We start from the raw sequence: 25,138 nt of genomic DNA, 5'->3' as shown, positions 1-25,138 counted from the left end.
TAAAGCTCAAAACACACATTGCACCTCACACAATAATAGTGGGAGATTTCAACACCCCACTCTCATCAATGGACAGATCATGGAAACAGAAATTAAACAGTGATGTAGACAGACTAAGAGAAGTCATGAGCCAAATGGACTTAACGGATATTTATAGAACATTCTATCCTAAAGCAAAAGGATATACCTTCTTCTCAGCTCCTCATGGTACTTTCTCCAAAATTGACCATATAATTGGTCAAAAAACGGGCCTCAACAGGTACAGAAAGATAGAAATAATCCCATGCGTGCTATCGGACCACCACGGCCTAAAACTGGTCTTCAATAACAATAAGGGAAGAATGCCCACATATACGTGGAAATTGAACAATGCTCTACTCAATGATAACCTGGTCAAGGAAGAAATAAAGAAAGAAATTAAAAACTTTTTAGAATTTAATGAAAATGAAGATACAACATACTCAAACTTATGGGACACAATGAAAGCTGTGCTAAGAGGAAAACTCATAGCGCTGAGTGCCTGCAGAAAGAAACAGGAAAGAGCATATGTCAGCAGCTTGACAGCACACCTAAAAGCTCTAGAACAAAAAGAAGCAAATACACCCAGGAGGAGTAGAAGGCAGGAAATAATCAAACTCAGAGCTGAAATCAACCAAGTAGAAACAAAAAGGACCATAGAAAGAATCAACAGAACCAAAAGTTGGTTCTTCGAGAAAATCAACAAGATAGATAAACCCTTAGCCAGACTAACGAGAGGACACAGAGAGTGTGTCCAAATTAACAAAATCAGAAATGAAAAGGGAGACATAACTACAGATTCGGAGGAAATTCAAAAAATCATCAGATCTTACTATAAAAACCTATATTCAACAAAATTTGAAAATCTTCAGGAAATGGACAATTTCCTAGACAGATACCAGGTATCGAAGTTAAATCAGGAACAGATAAACCAGTTAAACAACCCCATAACTCCTAAGGAAATAGAAGCAGTCATTAAAGGTCTCCCAACCAAAAAGAGCCCAGGTCCAGACGGGTTTAGTGCAGAATTCTATCAAACCTTCATAGAAGACCTCATACCAATATTATCCAAACTATTCCACAAAATTGAAACAGATGGAGCCCTACCGAATTCCTTCTATGAAGCCACAATTACTCTTATACCTAAACCACACAAAGACACAACAAAGAAAGAGAACTTCAGACCAATTTCCCTTATGAATATCGACGCAAAAATACTCAATAAAATTCTGGCAAACCGAATTCAAGAGCACATCAAAACAATCATCCACCATGATCAAGTAGGCTTCATCCCAGGCATGCAGGGATGGTTTAATATACGGAAAACCATCAACGTGATCCATTATATAAACAAACTGAAAGAACAGAACCACATGATCATTTCATTAGATGCTGAGAAAGCATTTGACAAAATTCAACACCCCTTCATGATAAAAGTCCTGGAAAGAATAGGAATTCAAGGCCCATACCTAAACATAGTAAAAGCCATATACAGCAAACCAGTTGCTAACATTAAACTAAATGGAGAGAAACTTGAAGCAATCCCACTAAAATCAGGGACTAGACAAGGCTGCCCACTCTCTCCCTACTTATTCAATATAGTTCTTGAAGTTCTAGCCAGAGCAATCAGACAACAAAAGGAGATCAAAGGGATACAGATCGGAAAAGAAGAGGTCAAAATATCACTATTTGCAGATGACATGATAGTATATTTAAGTGATCCCAAAAGTTCCACCAGAGAACTACTAAAGCTGATAAACAACTTCAGCAAAGTGGCTGGGTATAAAATTAACTCAAATAAATCAGTTGCCTTCCTCTATACAAAAGAGAAACAAGCCGAGAAAGAAATTAGGGAAACGACACCCTTCATAATAGACCCAAATAATATAAAGTACCTCGGTGTGACTTTAACCAAGCAAGTAAAAGATCTGTACAATAAGAACTTCAAGACACTGAGGAAAGAAATTGAAGAAGACCTCAGAAGATGGAAAGATCTCCCATGCTCATGGATTGGCAGGATTAATATAGTAAAAATGGCCATTTTACCAAAAGCAATCTACAGATTCAATGCAATCCCCATCAAAATACCAATCCAATTCTTCAAAGAGTTAGACAGAACAATTTGCAAATTCATCTGGAATAACAAAAAACCCAGGATAGCTAAAGCTATCCTCAACAATAAAAGGACTTCAGGGGGAATCACTATCCCTGAACTCAAGCAGTATTACAGAGCAATAGTGATAAAAACTGCATGGTATTGGTACAGAGACAGACAGATAGACCAATGGAATAGAATTGAAGACCCAGAAATGAACCCACACACCTATGGTCACTTGATTTTTGACAAAGGAGCCAAAACCATCCAATGGAAAAAAGATAGCATTTTCAGCAAATGGTGCTGGTTCAACTGGAGGGCAACATGTAGAAGAATGCAGATCGATCCATGCTTATCACCCTGTACAAAGCTTAAGTCCAAGTGGATCAAGGACCTCCACATCAAACCAGACACACTCAAACTAATAGAAGAAAAACTAGGGAAGCATCTGGAACACATGGGCACTGGAAAAAATTTCCTGAACAAAACACCAATGGCTTATGCTCTAAGATCAAGAATCGACAAATGGGATCTCATAAAACTGCAAAGCTTCTGTAAGGCAAAGGACACTGTGGTTAGGACAAAACGGCAACCAACAGATTGGGAAAAGATCTTTACCAATCCTACAACAGATAGAGGCCTTATATCCAAAATATACAAAGAACTCAAGAAGTTAGACCGCAGGGAAACAAATAACCCTATTAAAAAATGGGGTTCAGAGCTAAACAAAGAATTCACAGCTGAGGAATGCCGAATGGCTGAGAAACACCTAAAGAAATGTTCAACATCTTTAGTCATAAGGGAAATGCAAATCAAAACAACCCTGAGATTTCACCTCACACCAGTGCGATTGGCTAAGATCAAAAACTCAGGTGACAGCAGATGCTGGCGAGGATGTGGAGAAAGAGGAACACTCCTCCATTGTTGGTGGGATTGCAGACTGGTAAAACCATTCTGGAAATCAGTCTGGAGGTTCCTCAGAAAATTGGACATTGAACTGCCTGAGGATCCAGCTATACCTCTCTTGGGCATATACCCAAAAGATGCCTCAACATATAAAAGAGACACGTGCTCCACTATGTTCATCGCAGCCTTATTTATAATAGCCAGAAAATGGAAAGAACCCAGATGCCCTTCAACAGAGGAATGGATACAGAAAATGTGGTACATCTACACAATGGAATATTACTCAGCTATCAAAAACAACGAGTTTATGAAATTCGTAGGCAAATGGTTGGAACTGGAAAATATCATCCTGAGTGAGCTAACCCAATCACAGAAAGACATACATGGTATGCACTCATTGATAAGTGGCTATTAGCCCAAATGCTTGAATTACCCTAGATCCCTAGAACAAACGAAACTCAAGACGGATGATCAAAATGTGAATGCTTCACTCCTTCTTTAAATGAGGAAAAAGAATACCCTTGGCAGGGAAGGGAGAGGCAAAGATTAAAACAGAGACTGAACGAACACCCATTCAGAGCCTGCCCCACATGTGGCCCATACATATACAGCCACCCAATTAGACAAGATGGATGAAGCAAAGAAGTGCAGACCGACAGGAGCCGGATGTAGATCGCTCCTGAGAGACACAGCCAGAATACAGCAAACATAGAGGCGAATGCCAGCAGCAAACCACTGAACTGAGAATAGGTCCCCTATTGAAGGAATCAGAGAAAGAACTGGAAGAGCTTGAAGGGACTCGAGACCCCAAAAGTACAACAATGCCAAGCAACCAGAGCTTCCAGGGACTAAGCCACTACCTAAAGACTATACATGGACTGACCCTGGACTCTGACCCCATAGGTAGCAATGAATATCCTAGTAAGAGCACCAGTGGAAGGGGAAGCCCTGGGTCCTGCTAAGACTGAACCCCCAGTGAACTAGTCTATGGGGGGAGGGCGGCAATGGGGGGAGGTTTTGGAGGGGAACACCCATAAGGAAGGGGAGGGGGGAGGGGGATGTTTGCCCGGAAACCGGGAAAGGGAATAACACTCGAAATGTATATAAGAAATACTCAAGTTAATAAAAAAAATAAAAAAAAAAAAAAAGAAAGAATGCAGTGTAAGGTGGCCTTAATGGGCCGTGTGTGTGTGTGTGTGTGTGTGCGTGTGTGTGCGTGCGTGTGCGTGTGTGTGCATGCATGTGTGTGTGTGTGTTTGTGTATATGTGTATATGTGAATGTGAGTGGGGTGTGTGTGTATGTGAGTGTGTGTGTGATGTGGTGTGTGTGTGAATGTGTGTGGGGTGTATGTGTGTGTCTGTGTGTGCGAATGTGTGTGTGTGTGTGTGTGTGTGTGAATGTGTGGTGTGTGTGTGTGTGTTTCAGAGAGAGCCTCTTCAGCCTTGGGGCCAGAGGGTAGATCTTGTACAGGTGACAGGGACAAATTGGAGAGCTCAAGAAGGAATCTTGGATTGCTTTCAAGGAGGGCCCAAGTGTTGTGACTGACACATGGCTGTCTGCACTGTGTCGTTAAACAGGAACAAAGTATGCATATGTGTCTCATCTGACACAGTGTATGATCTTATTGTTGTTTTTTTATTTATTTTTAAAATAGCAGGATACAGTCCGGCCTGTGGCTGTTCGGGTGACACTTGCTTTCCTCCTATTCTATAGTTTGCTGTGTGAGGAGCTGTAACACCAAAGCCATTTATTTCCCTGTGTGTCTAAGCAAGAGGGAGCCAGCGGCCAGATGCTGCTGGCAGTTCAGTCAGGAAAGATGGTGCCGTGAAGGGAGAGCAGGGCAGGGTCCAAGCAGTCTTGTAATGTGGCGACTTTGCCAAGAGCATGAGAACATTTGCCAACGGTGGCCACGGCATCCCTCTTAAGAACATTCGTACCCCAAACCCCAGTGTGTCAAATAGCACCAGACTGCCTACCACTGCAGAGATCTGACTGTATGAAGGAGTGGACGGTGCCCATGCTACCTTGTTGGCCTGATTCTGAACCTTTGGCCTGACTTGCACAGTTTTCAGAGATGCTACCAACCCCCGTCAGCAGCAGAGACAAACACAGCGTAATATAAAGACTGCCCTTTATGATGAAACCTAGCTGCTTGGCTCAGAAGTAGCTTGTCTTTCTATAGTCTAGTGTGGACATCTTGTAGCATGCGCTCTGGTGGATTATCCCATTAACCCCTTCTGATCTGAAGAAGTAGCTTCTTGTTTGGAGATTTAAATCAGGAAACCAGTTTCGACAGGGGAAAAAAGTGACTTGTTCAAGGTCAAGAGGCAGCAAGGCAGTAGAGGAAGCTTCTGGTGTCCACCTGGCCCTCTCCGGGGAATATGTGCACTCTGGCCATGCTCCAAGAGGTAGGCCCCAACCAGTCAAGTCCAAGCCCAGCTTCTTACTTGTAAAAAAATTACTCCAAACTGAATCATGAATGGGGTTAAATTTAAATAGATGCCCACTTTTTTTTGTTGCTTCTTGCTTGATTTTGTTGTATGTAAGGTTATGTGTGTGTGTGTGTGTGTGCGTGTGTGTGCGTGTGTGTGCATGCATGTGTGTGTGTTTGTGTATATGTGTATATGTGAATGTGAGTGGGGTGTGTGTGTGTGTGTGTGTGCGCGCGCGCACACGTGCACGCGCGCTTATGAGCACACATGGGGAACCCAGAGGAGGATGCCATACATTCTCTGTGTGTCTCCATCCTAGTCTAGTGAGACAGGGTCTCTACTGAACCTGAAGTTTGTGATTTGGGGGCTAGGCTGGTTCCAGCAATCCCCCTGTCTCTGCTAGGGCTACAGGCCATGCCTTTTGTGTGGGTGTGGGTAGCCCATACTTGGGTTCTCATGCTTGTAGAGCAGCCATCTTCCCTCCAAGCCCCCCACCAGCCCTTTAAGCTGAGTAAACAAAGCCATCACAATTCCCTTACCTGCTGGTCCCACATGTAGCGTGGCCCGGACGAATTTAACTCTTTACATTTTTAGACCCTTTCTGTGACTAATTGTAGAACATGTGTGCATTGCACATGTATGTTCTTGATTATAAAGTAATACATGATAGGGAAATTATAAAGTAAATGTGATAAGAAATTAAATATCATCCAGAGATTCTCAGTGTTGACCTTTGGAACGTGTCCACTAATCTTTATTCTCTCTTGAATAGAAACTTTATCCTATTGGCTCTTTCCTTACTTCGCTGATTTTCATTTCAGAGCACCCATCCTGCTTCCTTGCTGGCTAGTGGGCAAGCCACAGTCCCCCCAGTTAGGGTACAGGGCTCTAAAGAGACGGCTTAGCAATATCTAAGAGCACTGGCTGCTCTTGCAGAGGTCCTGGGTTCATTTCCCACCACCTACATGGTGGCTCACGACCATCTGTAATTCCAGTTTCAGGGGAACTTCTGCCTTCATCCGGCCTTTGTAGGCACCAACACGTACATGGTGCACATACATATGTGCAGGCCCTTGCACATACACATACATAAAAATAAATATGTTTAACATGGGAATTGAGAGCTCACATCAGTTGTACCAGTTAGATGTGAGCTAAAGTTTGGCTGTAAGTTAAGCTTTGAGTCTCCTAGAGAATCCTGATTGCTTCCTGTCTTTTGTTTTACTAGCTGGTTACATGTGAGTCCCATCAGTAACTGTTGTGTCCTGACTTCTACTAAAAAGACATCTTGCTAACAAGCTGACCAGTTCAAAGGCTAAGGCGATAATGATTGGCGGGCAATAGGAACATCCCAGACTACAAGGTGACGTTGAGCCACTGCCACTCGGCCCTCTGGGTTTGCTTTATGACAGTCATCATCAGTTGACCCTTGACCACAAGTTCTGCCAGACTAAATCTTTCAAATCATTTCTTCTTACCTGATAAATCCAGATCCAATGAGCAACCCAGAAATACTCAGCAGAGCCACTATGCTGTTGACAATATTGGGGTTTTGGACCATACCAAGCAGCACAAGTGTCAGAAATTCTCCAATTAAGTGAGGGGCCAACAGAGCGGCAGAGAAGTATCCAAATCTGGCGACCTCGGGATACAAGCCCAGAGTCCTAGAAAAACACGAGCTCTTTAGTTCTCTCTCCGCACACTATCACTTAAGGAAAAGACCACATTTCCTCCTGTGACTGAGCCCTTGCTGGCTGGCAGGAGGCGGACTTAGCAGTGTGAGCCCCATTCCCCTTCGCCAGCCTTCTTAGGAACAAAGCCAACATTTGAGTCTGCTCATTACCGCAGTTGTTCCTACTGCCTTCAACTCAGTGTGCAGTGCTGTTAAAACCCCTTTAGCTCGCACGGTAAATATTAAATTGCTTAGGCAACAGCCTCCCGGGCTGGCGTGAACAGGGCCGTCGAATCCCCCTGATCTCTTCATGAATAACTGCTCTTCCTGCCATTCCCACCCCAACGCGCCGCCGTGCTACCCTGACCCCATCCTTATTCTGTAGGATTATTGCCAGCACGCAGTCGTTCACGGTCCACCCATTACCCTCCCGACCATCTCTCTACCGTCGTTTATTCTAAGAGCCTCGGTTTTACCTCCGTGTCCTTGTAAGCTAACCTGTATCTGAGCTCTTTCCTGGTACACGTCTTCCATCCCATTGTTCTCACCCCTGACGACAGTGTGTCTTTATCTGAATACCACTCAGGAAAGTTGAACTTTCGGATCGTCATGGCAGTCAATGTTCTGCTGTGCTGCGTATTGAACCCAGGGCTTTGTGCAAGCTAGGCAAACCCACACTCTACCTTGGGCCACATCCCCAGCCCTGATAGTGTGTCTTAAACTCTCAGTAGACGAAGGGGCCATCAGTCCACTTTGCCTGCACTCTCCAACTCTTGAAGGTTCTCCTTTCCCTCGCCCAAATCACCATGGGTTTTTATTGCATTTATTTTCCTCTCCAGCGTAGTCTTGTGGCTCCTAAAACATTCTGTTGCCTTTAACATTCTTATAATATGAAGGCAGGGATCATTCTCCACTCCGATCTTTCCCCTCAAAGTCTTGGAACTTTCCTGATAAGCCATTGCAGATGCGTCTCTAGTCAGCTGGTCTCCAGCGCGTAGCCTCGGTGGTCACCCATGCTGCCTTACACTCTAGAGCTCTCAGAATTTTCTCCAAAACTTCAGCCTGAAGTCTCCAAGTGTGGCCTCTCCCCCTTCGTCCCCAGGCCTCTCTGAAGCCATCCTTGCTCGTTCTGCACCACTGTCTAGGAGCCCTGCTCAGTACGGGGGGCAGAAGTGAGCATGGCATTGTTGTGCCAACCAGATCCACTCTTCCACATTGCCACTTTGCCTTAGCTGCCTAAGGTTTTCTCTTTACATCTTGGAGTCCAGTGGGAGATCATCATGGTGTGTTTTAAGCTGTATTTTAAATTACTTTCTCTCTCAGTTCCCCAATTTCATTCTCTTCTGCATTCTCAGAAAGAGAACTTACATTCTATTCTGTCTGTCTATCTATTTAATTATGTATCTATCTAATCTCTCTGCCTCTCTCTGTATCTGTCTGTGTCTGTCTGTCTGTTTCTCTCTCTCTCTCTCTCTCTCTCTCTCTCTCTCTCTCTCTCTCTCCCTGTGTGTGTGTGTGTGTGTGTGTGTGTGTGTGTGTGTGTGTGTTCCCCTCCATCTTTGCTCAGTGTGGCGAGGTCTTCTTGCACCCATGATGCCATGCCACTCTGACTTGCCTGTGTATGTGACTGGGCATGACTACGTTGAGTGGAATGTTCATCAGCTCACAATCTGTTTGCACGCATGCTGGAGAATCTAATCCAGGGCTCTAGGAAAGCCTTCTATCATGGAGCTACACCCCAAATCCTCGCATGGTTTTTGATGGTTTTTTTCCTTACCATATTCTAAGACAACCATTCCTTAAACCCAGCAGCCATGGGACTCATGCTGATTTCTTTTCTTGCTCTCCAAATGGACTGGTGGATGCTGCCCATCCCCCCCCCCCAACCTAATAAGAGTTTAAGACACTGTCACTGGTCCAGCTCATATCCTCACTGCTCCCGTCAGCTCATGCCCTGCACCCCACTACACTCTTGATACCAATGAGCCAATGACCTCATGTCACGCCTTATTTCCTTCAACCTGTCTTGATCCTGAACACGCTTATAGCGCATACGCCTCACCTCTGTCGTTCTCTGAGTAACTATGTCTTCTGAGAAGGTGCACCAAGCCCTGCAAACCCTTCATTCTGGAGCCTAAGCCAGCACCCCCTGGGTTATCTCGCACTTGCATACATGTAGCTTAGGAAAACAGTTGCTGTTGCATGGGATGGGGTTTGCAGAGGTTGCAGTTAGGAGCATCTGCAGAGGACACAGGCAGTGAAGGACAGTGTCTCAAAGACCTGTCTGGAGTCCTCTCGACCTTGTCATTCATGGAGTCAGGACAAGCCCACTTGTGTGCTCCATGGCTTCCTACAGCAGAGCCACATGGGGAAGGGACATGACAGAGACGGATGGGGAACCCTTTCTAAGCTCTAAGAAATAGAAAACCCCACAGAAGTGATATGGCTTCTTCCTGTAGTCACTCTCTTTGCTGAAACCCTCTGCACCCACCCAACTGTGATGTCCAGGTCCATCAGCAAAGCTTCAGGCTGAGGAGCTGCTACAACCTGGGGAGGCTGTGGGCTCCTGCACCTGTGTCCCAGCTCCTGTGAGCACTTCTGTAGCTCAGACCCTCAGAGCATGAGACATACTGCTTCCTGACCCAGACATGCTGGCTGCTCCAGGGTCCCCAGGCAGCACGCACTGGGGTTGCTCATAATAAGTTGGCCATCAAGGCATAGATGGAAGGGTTCACCCATAGCTGCTGTAAATGTGTCCCAACACCCCCACGACCCCACGAGGAGCCTGACCCAGGGGAACTGAATACTCCTGGACACCACCTTACCAGTAACACACGCTGCTGAAAATCACCGTGGCAACGATGCTGAAGGGGAGAGCATGCAGCACATAGGCGAGCAGCATCTGCCACTTCTGGTACAGGCCATCCTGACTCTCCTGGTCGCTGACAGCTCTCAGCATGGGAACTGGCATGGAAGGCATGTTCCGAAGCAGTCAGTCACCACACTGCTGAGGGACGAAAGGCTACCCAAGCTGAACTTGAGGTCAGCCAAGATGGCTGGCGGCCAGAATCATGGAAGGACAATAAATGCTCCCACCTCTAAAATCTACACACTACCTGGGGACAGTGTGGCGGCAAAACCCGGCACTTTACTCTCATTTCTAAAGTAATAAAGCACACAGAAGGGGGGTGTGAGTGAGTGACCTGAAGCCCCTTGTCCTCTCCTACAGGACCTGGTCCCCACAGCAGCCAGGACATTGGTTCTCAGAGGCCAGAGACGCCTTACCCTCCTCCCCAACTTTCCAAAGCACCAGTCTTCCCTCTTCCCTGCACTTGCTGCTCCTCCAATGCCTGTTTTTCTGAGGCAAACTGCAGTGCCAGGCAGGACAGTGTTGCCTCTGGGTTGGCACAATTAGGTGTTGTATTTCCAAAATAGGATTCAGCGTGATAGTCGAGTCTACACCACTGAAAGTCCTAGTCAACAAGAGTGAGCTGGGGTTGGGGATTTAGCTCAGTGGTAGAGCGTTTGCCTAGGAAGTGCAAGGCCCTGGGTTCGGTCCCCAGCTCCGGAAAAAAAAGAACCAAAAAAAAAAAAAAAAAAAAAAAGAGAGTGAGCTGTTGAAAAACCTTTTCAAATTCTGCACTACCAACGCCCCACCACCTTGTGTTTCTGAGTCCTTCAACCCTCAGAGATGTCCATTGGTGAACTCACATCAAGGGGACCCTACAGTGAATTGCCTTTCCTTGGAGAATTGGGGGAAGGGCATGTTTTTCTTAGAGAAATTCCTTTTTAATGGCCAGCTTTTGGGAGGCAACATTCGGATCAGATAGATGTGGGGGAGAGAGCCGCACCTCCAACACAGGCACTTACAGAGGTTCACAGCGTTGAGCATGCCGGTGTACGGGGTGGCACCCACGAGCTGGTACAACAGCCCTACACGGTCCTGAACAGCGCCCTTCAGCATGTTGTTCTGGACTCGGAGAAGGTAGAAAATGAGGAACAGACCCATGATCAGATTCTGAACAAGACGCATAATCACCACCTGCTTATTCCTCATTAGGTTTCTCGTTACTCTCCTGAAAACCAAACGAGCCGTTTTCATTTATTCGTTTAATTTTGTTATTGTAAATGAGCATGAAGAGCCAAGCCAGCTCTTGGCTGTATTTCCAAGGCTCTTACCTCAGGAGAACGCCGAGCTTGCAGAACATTCCGGGAGGATTTTTCGTTTTGAAAGGAACCATGGGTAAGGTTTTCAGGTGTCTTGTTCTTTCAATGTTCTCCAGGATTTTGTGACAGATGTCCGATTGCCTGAAGGCAGATTCCAGCATCTGGACTCGCTTGTACGTCTCTATCTCTCGCTCTCTGCTTTGGGTGTCCACCGATGTCAAGTCCACTAAAAGTTTCCCCCAAAAGATATGAGTTTCTAAATACACGTGCACACACACAGAATGGACACTCATACTAGATTCATCATCACTCTTCGCCCTATCTCAACGGAGACGCTCCTGTCACTAATGACTGTCTGGTACACAGAAATGTTTAAAGCTACCCAGAAAGGCCATGAGAATCCTGGATCGACTGCCTGGGAGGATTTCAAAGTCAACTAGTTTTCCCTGACCGTGAGAGAGAGAAAGTCAACTAGTTTTCCCTGACACCTCTCTGCTCTGCTAAGTCAGTAGAGGCAGGTTAACTGACCTGCCAAATTAACTCCTTGAAAAATAAGAGAACATCAAAACAGACAAATGCAAAAGTAAATCTTAGCAAAACAAAAGCCTAGAAGAGCCCGTGTCATCCATGCCGAAATCAAACCTAAGGAAGATTTAGGGCTGGCACCATGGCTCAGCAGGTAAAGGCACTTGGCAACAAAACCTGATGACCTGACTTTGATCCCTGGAACCCACACGGTAACCATGGTAACCATCTTCTCTGGGTGGCTGTCCTCTGACGACTACATGTAGACTATAGCACAAATGTGTGTGCAGGCACAGGGACACACACACACACACACACACACACACACACAATAAAAAAATTACAATTAAAAAAGATTTCCAAAAAGCCCTGATAGTAAATACTTTTTTAAAAATGCACTTACTGTAGAAATCAAAGGGATTGGAATGTTCAGGACAGGGGTAACCACAGTTATTGAAGAAACCGAGCATCTCCTCTGGCGTGCCACAGAACACCAACTCTCCGTAAGTCAGAATGGCAATTTTGTCGAAGTGCTGATTGGACCACAGATGGTGTTAGTGTGTGCTTCCCAGCCCGGGTTACCCCAGTGTGTGGGTGTTGCCTCTGAGCCCCAGCATCACTCTTGGGCCACTGAGAGAGTGACTGTGAGGTGCTCTGTGTGTTGCTTGGGTTTGAAAGATTAAGTTTTCATCTATCGACAAACAAACAAATACTGGCTAACTAAAAGGATGCCGTGGGTATCAAATGAGGTTTTGAGGGATAAAATCTATAATGTTGTGATGAAATGGGGCTTTGGCGGCTAGCTAGGTCATGATGCCACTGCCAGGTGCCTCCCCTCTTTGTGTGTGTGTGTGTGTGTGTGTGTGTGTGTGTGTGTGTGTGTGTGACACACCAACATCACGTGTCTTCCTTAATTATTCTTCCCCTTGTTTTTGAGACAGTGTTCCTTACTGAACCTGACACTTGTGGGTTCAGCTAGACAGAAAGGCCAGCAAATCCCAGAAATCTTCCTGCCTCTGCCTCCCTAGCACTGGGTCCCAGCATGCACTTCTGTGCCCAGCTTTTACAGGCATGGGGAATCCAAACGCACAGCAAGCACGTTACCAACAAAGCCATCTCTCCAAGCTGCCACTGGCAGCATTTTACCGACTGGCTCCATTTTGAGTCATTTCTAATTTATACCCCACTCCCTTTTCAAGTACGCACGTGGATGCGTGGCCCCAGGATTGCCTTGCGGACTACATGATTGCGGCTCGAATGGGCTGGTGTACAGAAGGTGCTCGGCACGCGTTAGGTACTGAGTAAATCAGCCCTTTGCTCCTTCATCACTGGCGTGTGCTCTTTACCCTGCCCTGCCATTCCTGGCTCAAGACCCCATGCTCCTCCTGTCGAGTGGGATGAGATGTTGAGTCGAGCGGGACGAGAGGGGTGTTCCCTTACGTGGAAGAGCTCAGAGCGAGGCTGGTGGATGGTGACGATTACAATGCGGTTCCTGCGAGCCAGCTCGACCAAGAGGAGGACGATATGATTTGCAGTCATGCAGTCCAGTCCTGTGGTTGGCTCGTCAAGCATCATGACCTCTGCCAGCAAAGAAGGGTCAGATGTCTGAACCATTGCCTAGCATGCTCTGCGCTTTAACTCAGTATTCTGATTGGTCCTTTCCTGAGATGCCACGCCCCTTCCAAACTGTGTGGAGAGAGGCAGCCATGTAGAAACTGGCTTTCACCCTGAGCCCAGAAGAAAGCACCTGACCTGGGAGGGCCCAGCTCTCAGCTCTGGAGCACACCTGGGACAGGAGAGAGACCATATCAGGTCTCTGTACTCTGGACTATGTGAGCTCCATGTCTAGGATGCTGGTAGAGACCAGGGCTAGCAGGCAGGCTTCGGGAGGGTAAGAAAGTGGCTAACGTTTACCTAGCCCAACCCTGTGTCATATCAGAGCACTTTGAAGCATTAATGAGGTCTGCTCTTTGCACAGAGGAAGAAAGAAACAAGGTCTGAAGTGTCCGTGGATGCGCAGGCATTGGCTGGGTGCTTTAGAGGCTTTAACTGCATCCCATGTCTAACCAAGAAGTGAGAGGGCTTTTATTATCTCCTGACCAAGCACCATCAGAACAGACAGGCTTATCCTAGTACAGGCAGATGCAAAATACCCTCTCACAGGTACACATAAGTGCTGAGGTCTGTCAGATTGGGAGAATGACCAAACCAGGCGAGGGAGGGGAGGGGAGGGGAGGCAGAGGACTAGCTACCTCACCTTGATGACCTCTTCCCCATGGTAGTATATACACTCAGTCAACTCTAGTCATTCCAGAACCCATTGGCCTTCCCCATAGGGCAAAACACTCCTGTTCTCATTAGTCAGGATGGACAGGGCAGGCCTCATATTCATGGAAGGCTCTGGTGGACCACAGAGACACAAACAGGACACTCTTAAGAGATGTTCAGTGCAGATGGTCTTTGTGATAGTCGCCCTAACTCTGAATAACCCGGGAACACCGTGGCTAAGGGAAAACACTGTAGGGCCAGTCATCTCCCCTCATGGGCTCACTGCTGCTACCCAGCATTGCGAGGGAATGTGCTACCACTTATCATTAGTCTGAGAAAGGATCAAAGTTCAAAGTCCAGTTGAGCATGTATCACTTTATTACCATAAGGGTGAACTGTGATAAGTTGGAGGACTGTCTCCCAAATTACAGACCCTCATCAGGAAATGACATATGCAAACTGCACATAGCATTTCCCAAAATCAGGGCCTCGAATTTTCGAAACCGCAGGGATATCAATCCCACACAAGCCATTTCTCACTGGAAACTGAGAGGAAAGCGTCCAAAGCACCCGGGAACACATGGAGGATATCCTGCCAGCATCTGGTAATGGTTTGTGTCCCACTTACTGGGGTCCTGAAGGAGTTGGGCTGCGATGGACACTCGGCGCCGCTCGCCACTGGAAATCCCCCCAAAATTATAGTTGCCGATCATTTGGTCTGCCACGTGGCTCAGACTCAGCTCTGTCAGGACTGCCTCTACCTGTAAGAGACACAACACCCAAGGGCTGCTGCTGTCTCCATGACTGATACCTCAGTTTATGGACTGGTGATGACCCCGGAGAGAGAATGCTTTTCTAGAGAACAAGGGCCACTTTCAAACTCGCCATACCCTGGGGAGAAAAGTCCATTACAGTAAAATCCACCTTGGTTTAATATATAATACATAGGTCAGACTTAAATAAAAGTTTTAAGTCCCTGGAGAGAAAAAAAATGGTTTATTCTTGCAACAGAAAAATGACCCAAAGGCATAATTATGACATAGATTATGTTAAGAATTTGGGTTTTGAAATTTTATTGTTATAAACATTTTCTGTGCTTTTAAAAAAAAAAAACCAATTTGGTTTGAAGTGGCCCCTTTGTAGCCCAAGTAAGTCCTGGAGGCTCAAGTGGCCAATCACAATGTGGTTTTACATCAAAGGAATATAATCCAGCTTCCAGAAGTAATTAAAAGCCTTTCTAATCTTTACTCAAATCTCTCCAAGAAACTTCAAAGAGTCCCCAGCATATAATGCTCAGCTCTGCACCCAGGCTTCTAATTCCCTACCGATCTCTCCATTCTCCTACCCTGCAGCTCCCTGCAGTCCGAATTATTCCTGACTCTCCACGCCATCACATTCCAAAACAATCCTGATTGACTTGCTAAGAAGGCTGGCCTTTCTCCCCTCTCCCTTTCTGGGCTTACTGCAGCCCCCAGAGACCTTTGGGAAATCTCTACTTCTACCTCTCCCCTTCCTCTCTCCCTGAGTCTGCAGGAAACCCTGGGGGGGAAGCAGAGACAAGACTGAAACAATACAGAAGAGACTTTGTCCCCAGCTGCCTTTAATGAGGTTGTGTCCCTTTCGAAATGGAAAAAGAAAAGAAGAAAAAAAGAAAGAAAGGAAGGAAGGAAGAGAGAGAGAGAGAGAGAGAGAGAGAGAGAAAGAAAGAAAGAAAGAAAGAAAGAAAGAAAGAAAGAAAGAAAGAGACTGACACATTTCTTTATGGTTTCAGGAAAGAGGAAACTTTTTGAGCAGAGTTCCAGAGGCCAGGGGACAGAGTCTGAATGAAGCCCTGGTCTACAGAAGATGTGAAGAAGAAATGAGGCTAGGCTGTGTCAGAAAGCCAGTAAGATCAGATCTGGAAAGAACCATCTCCTCTTGGAATCAGATCGAAGGAACCTAGAACTGAGCTTTGCTTGACTTGTGGGAGATCTAACTCGAACCCTGGTTGCTCCTCTGAAAAAGCAGGCAGTGGTCTTAACCACAGAGCCATCTCTCCGGCTCCCTTCTCCAAAATTCCTAAGTGGGATTTCTCACCATTTTAGATTTTAAGAAATTACTAAAGCAAACAGAGAGACCGCCACAGAGGGTCTACATAGCTGGTCCCTTCCTTTGTCACTTGGCTAGGTCCACCAAGCCATGTGAACACGTTATTGCACACCCATCTCCCAGGAGAGTACAGGTGTCCTCTCAGACTAGGATTCCCAAGAAAGTATGGAGTTAGAGGGAGTGGATTTTTCCCACAGGGTGGAGACAAAGCTCCCCTCCCCCGGCTAATATTAGATATTAGCAAGATAATATTAATATTAGTGAGATATTGTATTTGCACAAGCCTGCTGAATGCCAGCCAGAGAAGACACCAGAGGCAGGACCCATGTCATACCCCTGAGCTCTCTGGGTAACCTTAGTGGGAGAGACAGCTGAGGCATCTCTGGGGGGGGCAGGGGGCACCTACAGCTAACTGCCTCCCGGAGTTGTCCGGGATTCTCAAATGAAAGCAGTCTGCTCGCTTTCCCAAGAGCCTGGTAAGATGCCTACCTACTTCCCAGGAAGCTGTGCCGTGACAGGTGACAGCGCTGCCTGTTGCTGTTTTTTTCTCAGGTGGTTCGCAGGCCTTCACAGTCCAGACCGAACCAAGCAATGTTTCCAACTAAGGTCAAGGTGGGTTTATTTGCGGCTACTTCCAAAATGGGTGTGGTCAACAAACAAACCTAGCCGGAGTGAGGACTCCATAGTTTCTTCCTTAATGGAAGAAACTTAGTCTACTTTGCATGAGGCCCCATAAAGACAAGACAAATAAGTGGGTAACGGCACGGACCACCTGAATCCGATCCTCTGAAACCACATGATGGAAGGATGAGACCGGAGGCATCATAGCAAACCAGGCTTAGGTTGGAGAGGTCACGTTTCAGATGTTTACACAGGTCGTGTAGCTGTCACTTAGGAAGGCAGAGGTGGAAGAGTGTGAAAGCAAAGATAAAAGCGGGAGGACCAGGAGGTGCTCAGAGGAGGAGCTGCTGAGGCACCTGATCTCCCTCAGGGAATTGGCCTCCACACTGCTTTAACTAAAAGTACCTTCTTGTCGTAGAAGTCCGCGGAGCTGCTGCGGAGAGCCAGCATCGCCGTGTATCTCAGCGTCTCCCGCACCGTGAGGCTGCTCAGAAAGACATCGCTCTGCAGGAAAGGGGACATCAGGGTCGTGGGAGCCCCGGGGGTGGGGGCCAGAGCCCAGGCAGGCCAGGCCCGGGGACACGCCCACCTGCAGGAGGTAGGAGACGCAGTCTTGGAACTGGTCCCTGCGCAGCTCGCAGCCGTTCACAAACACTTCCCCTTCCAAGGTCCCTGTGCGCCGCAGCCTCCCAGAGATGGCGTCCAGCAGCGTGGTTTTCCCTGAGCCTAGGGGCGACAAGAGAAGGCCCTGGAGGAGCCTCCACACGGTGAGAATGGGGGCACTTTTCCAGACCCTTTATGCCTCAACGGGACCCTGACTGAACCTCTCAATGGCCCCCCGGGGTCAAAATCCCAGGGTCTAAATAAATCTTTCCAGTTTATCCTCTGAATGAACTGGGAGGAGTCTAGTAAAAGAGGCCAAACACCGCATGGAGGTGTCTTCTGGATTTGGTGACTAGAAAGTAGTTCCCTTGCCCTTGGCAGTGGCAGACCTGGGATCCAAGTCTGAAGAACCCCTGTATGTGCTCTTCAGAGAGTAAGCGTGCTTGCAGCCAAGCCTGAGGACCCGAGCTCAGTCCTAGAGGTGGAGGGAGAGACTGAATTACCAGATGTTGTCCTCTGACTTTCCACATACATGCCATGGCATGCATTCGACCATGCGTATACACACTTGCAAAAATAAACACAGTGGGGAAATTCGAGTTGGGAAAATGCAGGTGGCTGGGCAGTGTTGGCTCACGCCCTAAATCCCAGCACTAGGGGGGCCAGCCTGACTGCAGAGTGAGTTCCTGGACAGCCAGGGCTACACAAAGAAACTCTGTGTCAAAAAAACAATGAGAGAGAGAGAGAGAGAGAGAGAGAGAGAGAGAGAGAGAGAGAGAGAGAGAGAGAAGCTCTGAATAGAAAAGCCAGGGACGGCTGTTGGAAACATTTGGCTCCTGGGACTTAAATTTCTTTTTGTAATCCCCTAGGCCTGTCCAGCTCTACCTGAATCTAGATAACATTGCTAGAGCCTTCTGACTCATGACTGAGATGTAGACTCCCAGACCTACTGAGTGTTAGAGTTTGAGGGGCACTGCTTTAGTGGTCTTTGGGGAAAGCAACCTCAGTTTGTACTCAAGAGTCTTGGCTATAGCCAGTTACTGCCCCAAACATTCCTGCGGAGTTCTTCAGAAGCGACTGCCTGGTACTTGAAGTGACAGAGGAAGGTGCGTCTCTGTTTTGTTTTGTTTTGTTTTGTTTTCCCGAGGTCACATCGTACACAAGTTAGCCTGGGTCCCAGAACCCCTGGAGACAGGACAGACTTTTCCCTTCGATGCCTACACAAGGGCTGCCAAGCAGGCTTACTAACAAGAACACAGGCGAGAGGCTTTGAACCACCTGAGAGAGCGAGGGAGCTCTGCCAGGCTGAGCAGCTCACGCAGGACCAGACAGAACATCTGTCCAAGGGTTTTGTAGAACCTGCTTTTGCTATGAGGGATCCAAATATGAGTTCCTACAGCAGTCACCATCGTGTCTAAACCACGTCTGACCAAACTCAGGATTAGCACTCATGTTCAGGCAGTGTAGAACAGGAAGGAGAATGAGCGTGTCCTTTGAAAGGAGTGGGCTTCCGGATGTCATCGTTTGTGGTGTGCGTCCTGAAAATGTTGATAACGCCCTGTTTATTATGCTTCACCGTTCACCAGGCTTGCTCCGCAGCTTCTCTGCCCACACGGTTTGTGTGGGCTGCTTGCATTGTTTTTCCTTGACATTGAAAGAATAGTTCATGTGGAGAAACGTTAGCAGTTGTCATCTCCCCACCTGTGTTTATGGGTGTTAGCTCAACTGCCTCTCTATAGAAAAGTCTTATTAGCACAGTCAGTGTATTTGTAAACTGTCTGAAATAAAAGTGTAGGCATAAAACCATTTTCTCGTATTAAGAGAAAAAAATAAATTGTGGGCTGGGGAATGGCTCCGTTGTAGAGCACTTGGTTGAACTTCCTCTACCACTGTCCCCCTCACACACACACACACAAACACACACACACACACACACACACACACACACACACAGAGGAAGGGGGGAGGAAAAAGGAGAAGAGGAGGAAAGAAGGAGAAGGAAGAAAAGAAGGAGGACAGTGACCCTCAATGGGATTTACGACCTGACTTCCCAGCCATGAGCCCTGCCCTTCAGGTGCAGAGCCTCAACTCTACAAGGTAGCTCGATCCTGCCACCCCTCCTCGGTGCTTGCTCCTGCTGCCTGCCCTTTCTGTCTGTCTGTCCCTGCAGCTCCCCAGCCTCACACAGAGACCCTCGGGGTTCTCCCTGGCCTTCTCTTCTCTCCAGGTCTCACTATCGAAGACCAACTTACTACGTAAGCATGGCTGCACAGGCGGATGCCTCTGTGGAGGTAGAGTCTTAGTCACACACACGCCTTCAGGCGACCGAAGCGATATAGGAAGCATGTCGTAAGCCGAGTTAGTGTACTTAGGGAAGAGGCTGAGGGGCAGGGAGATGGTTCAGCCGGAAAACTGTCCATTATATAAACATGAAGACTGGAGTTAAAACCCCAGAGCCTTGTAGGCCAGCATGGCGATGCGTATTTGTAACCCTGGTACCGGTGAGGCAGAAACAAGAGCATCTCTGGGGTTCACTGGCTTCCTTGCAGCCTCTCTGAATCAGTAAGTTCCAGGTAAAACCGGGAGACTTTGTCTCAGGAAACAAGATGGGAAGCACGTAACTTTAAGCCCAGAACTCCGGAGGCAGAAGCAGGCAGATCTCTGAGTTTGAGAGCAGGTTGGTCTGCGTTGCAACTTCCAGACCAGCAAGAGCTAAACAGCAAGACCCTATCTCAAAAACCAGTCATTTCCACCACAGCAGCCATCTTCTGGTAACTCACCAAAATGATTAACACAAAAGGAAAGAGGAGAGGTACTCGGTATATGTTCTCTAGACCTTTTAGGAAACATGGAGTCATTCCTTTGGCCACATACATGCGAGTCTACAAGAAGGGTGATATTGTAGACATCAAGGGAATGGGCACTGTTCAAAAAGGAATGCCCCATAAGTGTTACTACGGCAAAACCGGAAGAGTCTACAATGTCACCCAGCATGCCGTGGGCGTCATTGTAAACAAGCAAGTTAAAGGCAAGATTCTGGCCAAGAGGATCAATGTGCGGATTGAGCACACCAAGCACTCGAAGAGCAGAGACGGCTTCCTGAAGCGGGGGAAGGAGAACGATCAGAAGAAAGAGGAAGCCAAAGAGAAGCATCTGGGTTCAGCTGAAGCGCCAGCCTGTGCCACTCACTTTGTGAGGACTAGGAAAGGAGCCTGAGCTGCTGGAGCCCATTCTATATGGATTCACAGCCTAATGTACACAAAGGAAATAAAGGACCGAGACTGCAAAGTGAAAACAAACAAACAAACAAAAACTAATCAAACGAACACACACACACATACACACACACACACACACACACACACACACACACACACACACACAAATAAAAATCTACCCACAAACAAAAAATACAAGCACAAAAAGAAGACACCCCGGTTGATTCCAGGTTCACACACATGTGCACCTGCATATACACACACACACACACAGAGTAATTTAATTAATTAACTTGGGAGAAATCCACTATGTGAGTTAAAGCCAGACAGTAACTGCTTCTGAAGAAGCCAGCTGTTATGACTTGAATATAAAATGCCCCTCCCTGCCTCAGCCTCTTAGATGCCCAGCTGCTGGTGCTGCTTGTGGAGATTCTGGAAGCTTTAAGAGGTGCTGACGAACTGGGAGAAGTAGGTCACTGAAGTGCTCCTCGGGGTGCTCCTCAGGGGGTGCTCCTCAGGGGTGCTCCTCAGGGGTGCTCTTCAGGGGTGCTCCTCGGGGGTTCCCCTCAGGGGTGCTCCTCAGGGGTGCTCCTCGGGGGTTCCCCTCAGGGGTGTTCCTCGGGGGTGCCCCTCAGGGGTGCTCCTCAGGGGTGCTCCTCAGGGGTGCTCCTCGGGGGTTTCCCTCAGGGGTGCTACTCAGGGGTGCTCCTCGGGGGGTTCCCCTCAGGGGTGCTCCTCAGGGGTGCTCCTCAGGGGTTCCCCTCAGGGGTGCTCCTCAGGGGTGCTCCTCAGGGGTGCTCCTCTGGTGTATCTTTTTCTGACTCTTCTCTCCATCAGGATATGATCGCTCTGCCATCCTCTCACCGTGATGGGCTGAACTCTCAGAAACCATGAGCCAAAACACATCTCTCCTCTTTAAAGCGTGGCCAAGTGTTGCCCACGATGACAAACAACTAGTCCCCAGCCCTCGCCGCAGACCAGCTCTGTCAGGCCTTTGATCTTGACTGTCAGCCTCTTCAAGTGTGAGGAACACATGCTCTTGGTCTTAAGTCACCTAGTATGTGATTATTTTCTTACAGTAACTCAATTAGACAGTCAGTGAAACACTTGTCATTATTAGTGTTGCTGCTGTCATTTCTCTAATCGTCAACTAATGTCATATATAGCTGTGCTCGGATGAATGCTCATGATTTGATTTGAGGCTGGAGCTCTTAATCTATTTTGTATTAATATAGGAAAACGCCTGAGACTGGTCGCCTGAGGCCGAGTAATTGTAGAAGTGTGTGTGTGAGCGTGTGTGTATGTGTGTGTGTGTGTATCTGTCTGTGTGATGTGTGTCTGTCTGTGTGGTGTATGTCTGTGTGTGGTGTGTGTATGGTGTATGTGTCTGTGTGTATGTGTGGTGTGTGTATATGGTGTGTCTGTCTGTGAGGTGTGTGTGTGTGTGTGCATAATGTATGTGTGTCTGTCTGTGTGGTGTGTGTCTGTGTGTGGTGTGTGTATGGTGTATGTGTCTGTGTGGTGTGTGTATATGGTGTGTCTGTCTGTGAGGTGTGTGTGTGTGTGTGTGTGTGTGCATGATGTATGTGTTTCTGTCTGTGTGGGGTGTGTCTGTGTGTGTTGTATGTATGGTGTGTCTGTCTGTGTGCTGTCTGTGTGCATGTATGTCTGTGTGTGTGTCTGTCTGTATGACCCACAGTCTTACAGACTTAGAGTTCAAACAGGATAGCCTCATCTGTTCTGCAGCGCATCATGGATGGCATCATTGTGAGACAATGGGTACCGAGCTGCTGCAGGATGAGATGGGAGCTGGGATTCAGGCATCAGGCCATCTTTTATATCAACTCTCTCTGCTGAGAACCATTTTGGACACTGTCTGAACTACACTCACCCCACGGACCTCCACCCTCTCTAGAGCCTCTCATTCCCACAGGAAACACAAACTTCTGTCCCACTCATCCCCACGCCTGGCTCTCACCACAGAGAGCACTGCCTGTTTCTAGGAAGAGCAAGGCAAGGGGACAGTAAATGCCGGCAACTTACAAGCAACTCGAACAAGAGGGTTATGTGAGTCTAATATGTCAGAATCTTAAATGAATATAATCAGGATCACCCAGTGCTGTGGACACTGAGACATGCCACCCAGAGCCTGTCTTCTGAACCAGCGTACCCCTCCCCAGATACTGGAACCAGCAGGATTTACAGCTATAGGCTTTCCAGGGGCAGGGAAGGAAACCCCTCCTGGGATAATGACTGGTTAGCGGAGGAACACAAAACAAGCATGAAAGTCACATTCAAAGGTTAAAATCTCTCCTGGGAAGAGGAGCGAGACATGGGGAATACACACAGGTCGTCTCAGTGCAGTGTGTGTGATCCTTAACTCCTGAAGAGAGGGGCTTAAAGAAAACACGGTGTGCTTGGGAAGACTTGATAGTAACATGAATTCTTTTTTGGTGGTCTCCATTCTCAACTGTGTGTCTGATGAAATCATAATGAAAAGACAGTTAGAGTCAGGAATAGAAGTCCTGACCGACAACACCTTGACAAGAGCTTTCCAGATGTGAATTAAAAATACAGCTGAGTGGCAGGCCTCGAAGGGGACAGGGACTTCACAGGAAGACCAACAGAGTCAACTAACCTGGACCCTTAGGGCTCTCAGATCCTGAACCAGCAACCAAAGAACATGCATGGGATGGGGGAAAAGATTGCTGGAGGGGGTGACCAGGAGGATGGCAGTGAGCAGGATGCAAAGTGAATAAGAAAGAGAACGAGAGAGAGAGAGAGAGAGAGAGAGAGAGAGAGAGAGAGAGAGAGAGAGAGAGAGAAGCTGCGGTTGGGGCTCTGTGGCAGAGGGCTTACTTAGGATGCCTGAGGCTCTGATCTCCAGCACCACAGTCAATCAAACAAGCACAGAAAGTCCTTACACGTCAGGCAGGACTTCCCACTTTCTCCAGATACTTTTCCTAAGGTTTCACTTTGATACCAGGTTCTATTCACAGTCACTAGATTTTGTTCAAATGCTAAATGCATAGCCTTTTCTCTCCAACTTAAACTCATTTCTTTTTTTTTTTTTTTTGTTTTTTTTTTCAGGTATGTGAGTTTATTTCTGGATCTGCAGTCCCATTCCATTGATCAACCTGTCTATTTCTATATAAATATCATGGGTTTTTATCACTGTTGCTTTGTTTTTTTTGGGGGGGGGGGTTTTTTTATTAACTTGAGTATTTCTTATATACATTTCAAGTGTTATTCCCTTTCCCGGTTTCCGGGCAAACATCCCCTTCCTTATGGGTGTTCCCCTCCCAATTAAACTCATTTCTTAAACACCGAGCTTAGACCGAGCCCCAGCCTCCCAGAGTCTGCCTTACAAGTGCAGGACCCCTCGAGGCGCTTACCTGAGCTACCTAAGATGCACATGGTCTGGCCACTCTCGATGTACAAGGAGACATCTTTGAGGATTTTCCTGTCCCACTTCTGCTGGCATGATTTGATGTTCCACCAGGGCCCGACACGGTTGCTTTAAAGAAATCCCACATGAACAAAAGGCAGAGTAGGACCCTTGAAGGTGCCAGACCCCTGTTTCCCAGCCCCACACCCAGACCAACCCCATCCCAGGTCCTCCTGTGCAAGATGACAACTCTATTTCAGCCTTGCATCACACTATGTGGTCCTTGGAGGTGTAATGACAAGTTGGCCACCACCCAAGGAACGTGCCTCCCTTTGGCTGCTCTGATTACTGGATCTCTGTCTGGCTGTGAGATGGTAACATGTACACTTTATTCTGAGGTGAACCCTGCATTCCTCCATCAGGGTTCATTCCACCTTGTGTCCCAGCACCCCCACTTCCCAAGCCTTCTCCATCTACAGAGGGCAGGTGATGGACCAGCCAAGGAAAGGGTAGAGCAGAAATCTATGAGAAGCAGCAGCGGCTTCAGGCAGGGTGTGTTTCAATGTTCAGGATCTGCTCTGGGCAGGGGGAGGAGCCACTCACTGTTGCAACGAACTGTCCACTTCCACCCTGATCTGCTAGACAGGCAGCCCAAAGCCCACAGGCCCACCCACCCACCTTGGTGTGAAAAGGCATCAGATAGGGTGGGAAGCCTAGCTCTTCGCTGTGGGGTCCCCTTACCTGACGCTGAAGGACACATTCAGGACACCTAAGCTGTGCCGAGCCTCTGAGCCTGTAACTGAGCCTTCCTCCAGGGAGCTCTGAGACCCTCTGTTGTTGTGAGGCCCTCTGGCTCCCTCTGGACTCAGAAAGGGCAGCTCACTCATGGCCAGCGGGAAGCAAATGTGAGTGAATCCTCTGGTGTCCTGTCTGGCTTCAGAGCAACTTTAACTGAGGAGCCAATGGGAGTGCCCTGTCAGATCCTATCCAGCCCGAGAGTCCTCGTGAGACAACAGTTCACCGATTTGGCCAACGATGCCATTATCTGATGTACCTTTAGCCAGAGTGTCCTTATCTCGACAATAGGCAGAACACACAGTGTGTTTATAGGAGGGCTTGCCAGAGAGGAATGCTGG

The 25,138-nt window shown here is 47.5% G+C and overlaps 1 protein-coding gene across 2 annotated transcripts in view; it reads right to left on the bottom strand.

Annotated features, from left to right (window-relative positions):
• Positions 1-25,080, bottom strand: part of Abcg5 (ATP binding cassette subfamily G member 5) — a 32,284-nt gene extending 7,204 nt beyond the window's left edge. The window contains 11 exon segments of one of the 2 annotated variants that reach the window (NM_053754.2): positions 6,931-7,116; positions 9,950-10,088; positions 10,995-11,200; positions 11,304-11,517; positions 12,220-12,349; positions 13,257-13,396; positions 14,713-14,845; positions 17,199-17,297; positions 17,383-17,519; positions 24,010-24,131; positions 24,744-24,953. In NM_053754.2, the coding sequence (NP_446206.2) occupies positions 6,931-7,116; positions 9,950-10,088; positions 10,995-11,200; positions 11,304-11,517; positions 12,220-12,349; positions 13,257-13,396; positions 14,713-14,845; positions 17,199-17,297; positions 17,383-17,519; positions 24,010-24,131; positions 24,744-24,889 (1,652 nt within the window). In that variant the 5' untranslated portion in view covers positions 24,890-24,953. 2 annotated transcript variants of the gene reach the window in all.
• Between the last annotated feature and the right edge of the window lie 58 nt (positions 25,081-25,138).

The sequence above is a fragment of the Rattus norvegicus genome, chromosome 6 (assembly GCF_021556685.1).
Source record: "Rattus norvegicus strain SHRSP/BbbUtx chromosome 6, alternate assembly SHRSP_T2T, whole genome shotgun sequence".
Classification (NCBI taxonomy): Eukaryota; Metazoa; Chordata; class Mammalia; order Rodentia; family Muridae; genus Rattus; species Rattus norvegicus.
Note: the sequence above shows the minus strand (reverse complement) of the source record. Positions and strands in the feature narration are given on the sequence as shown.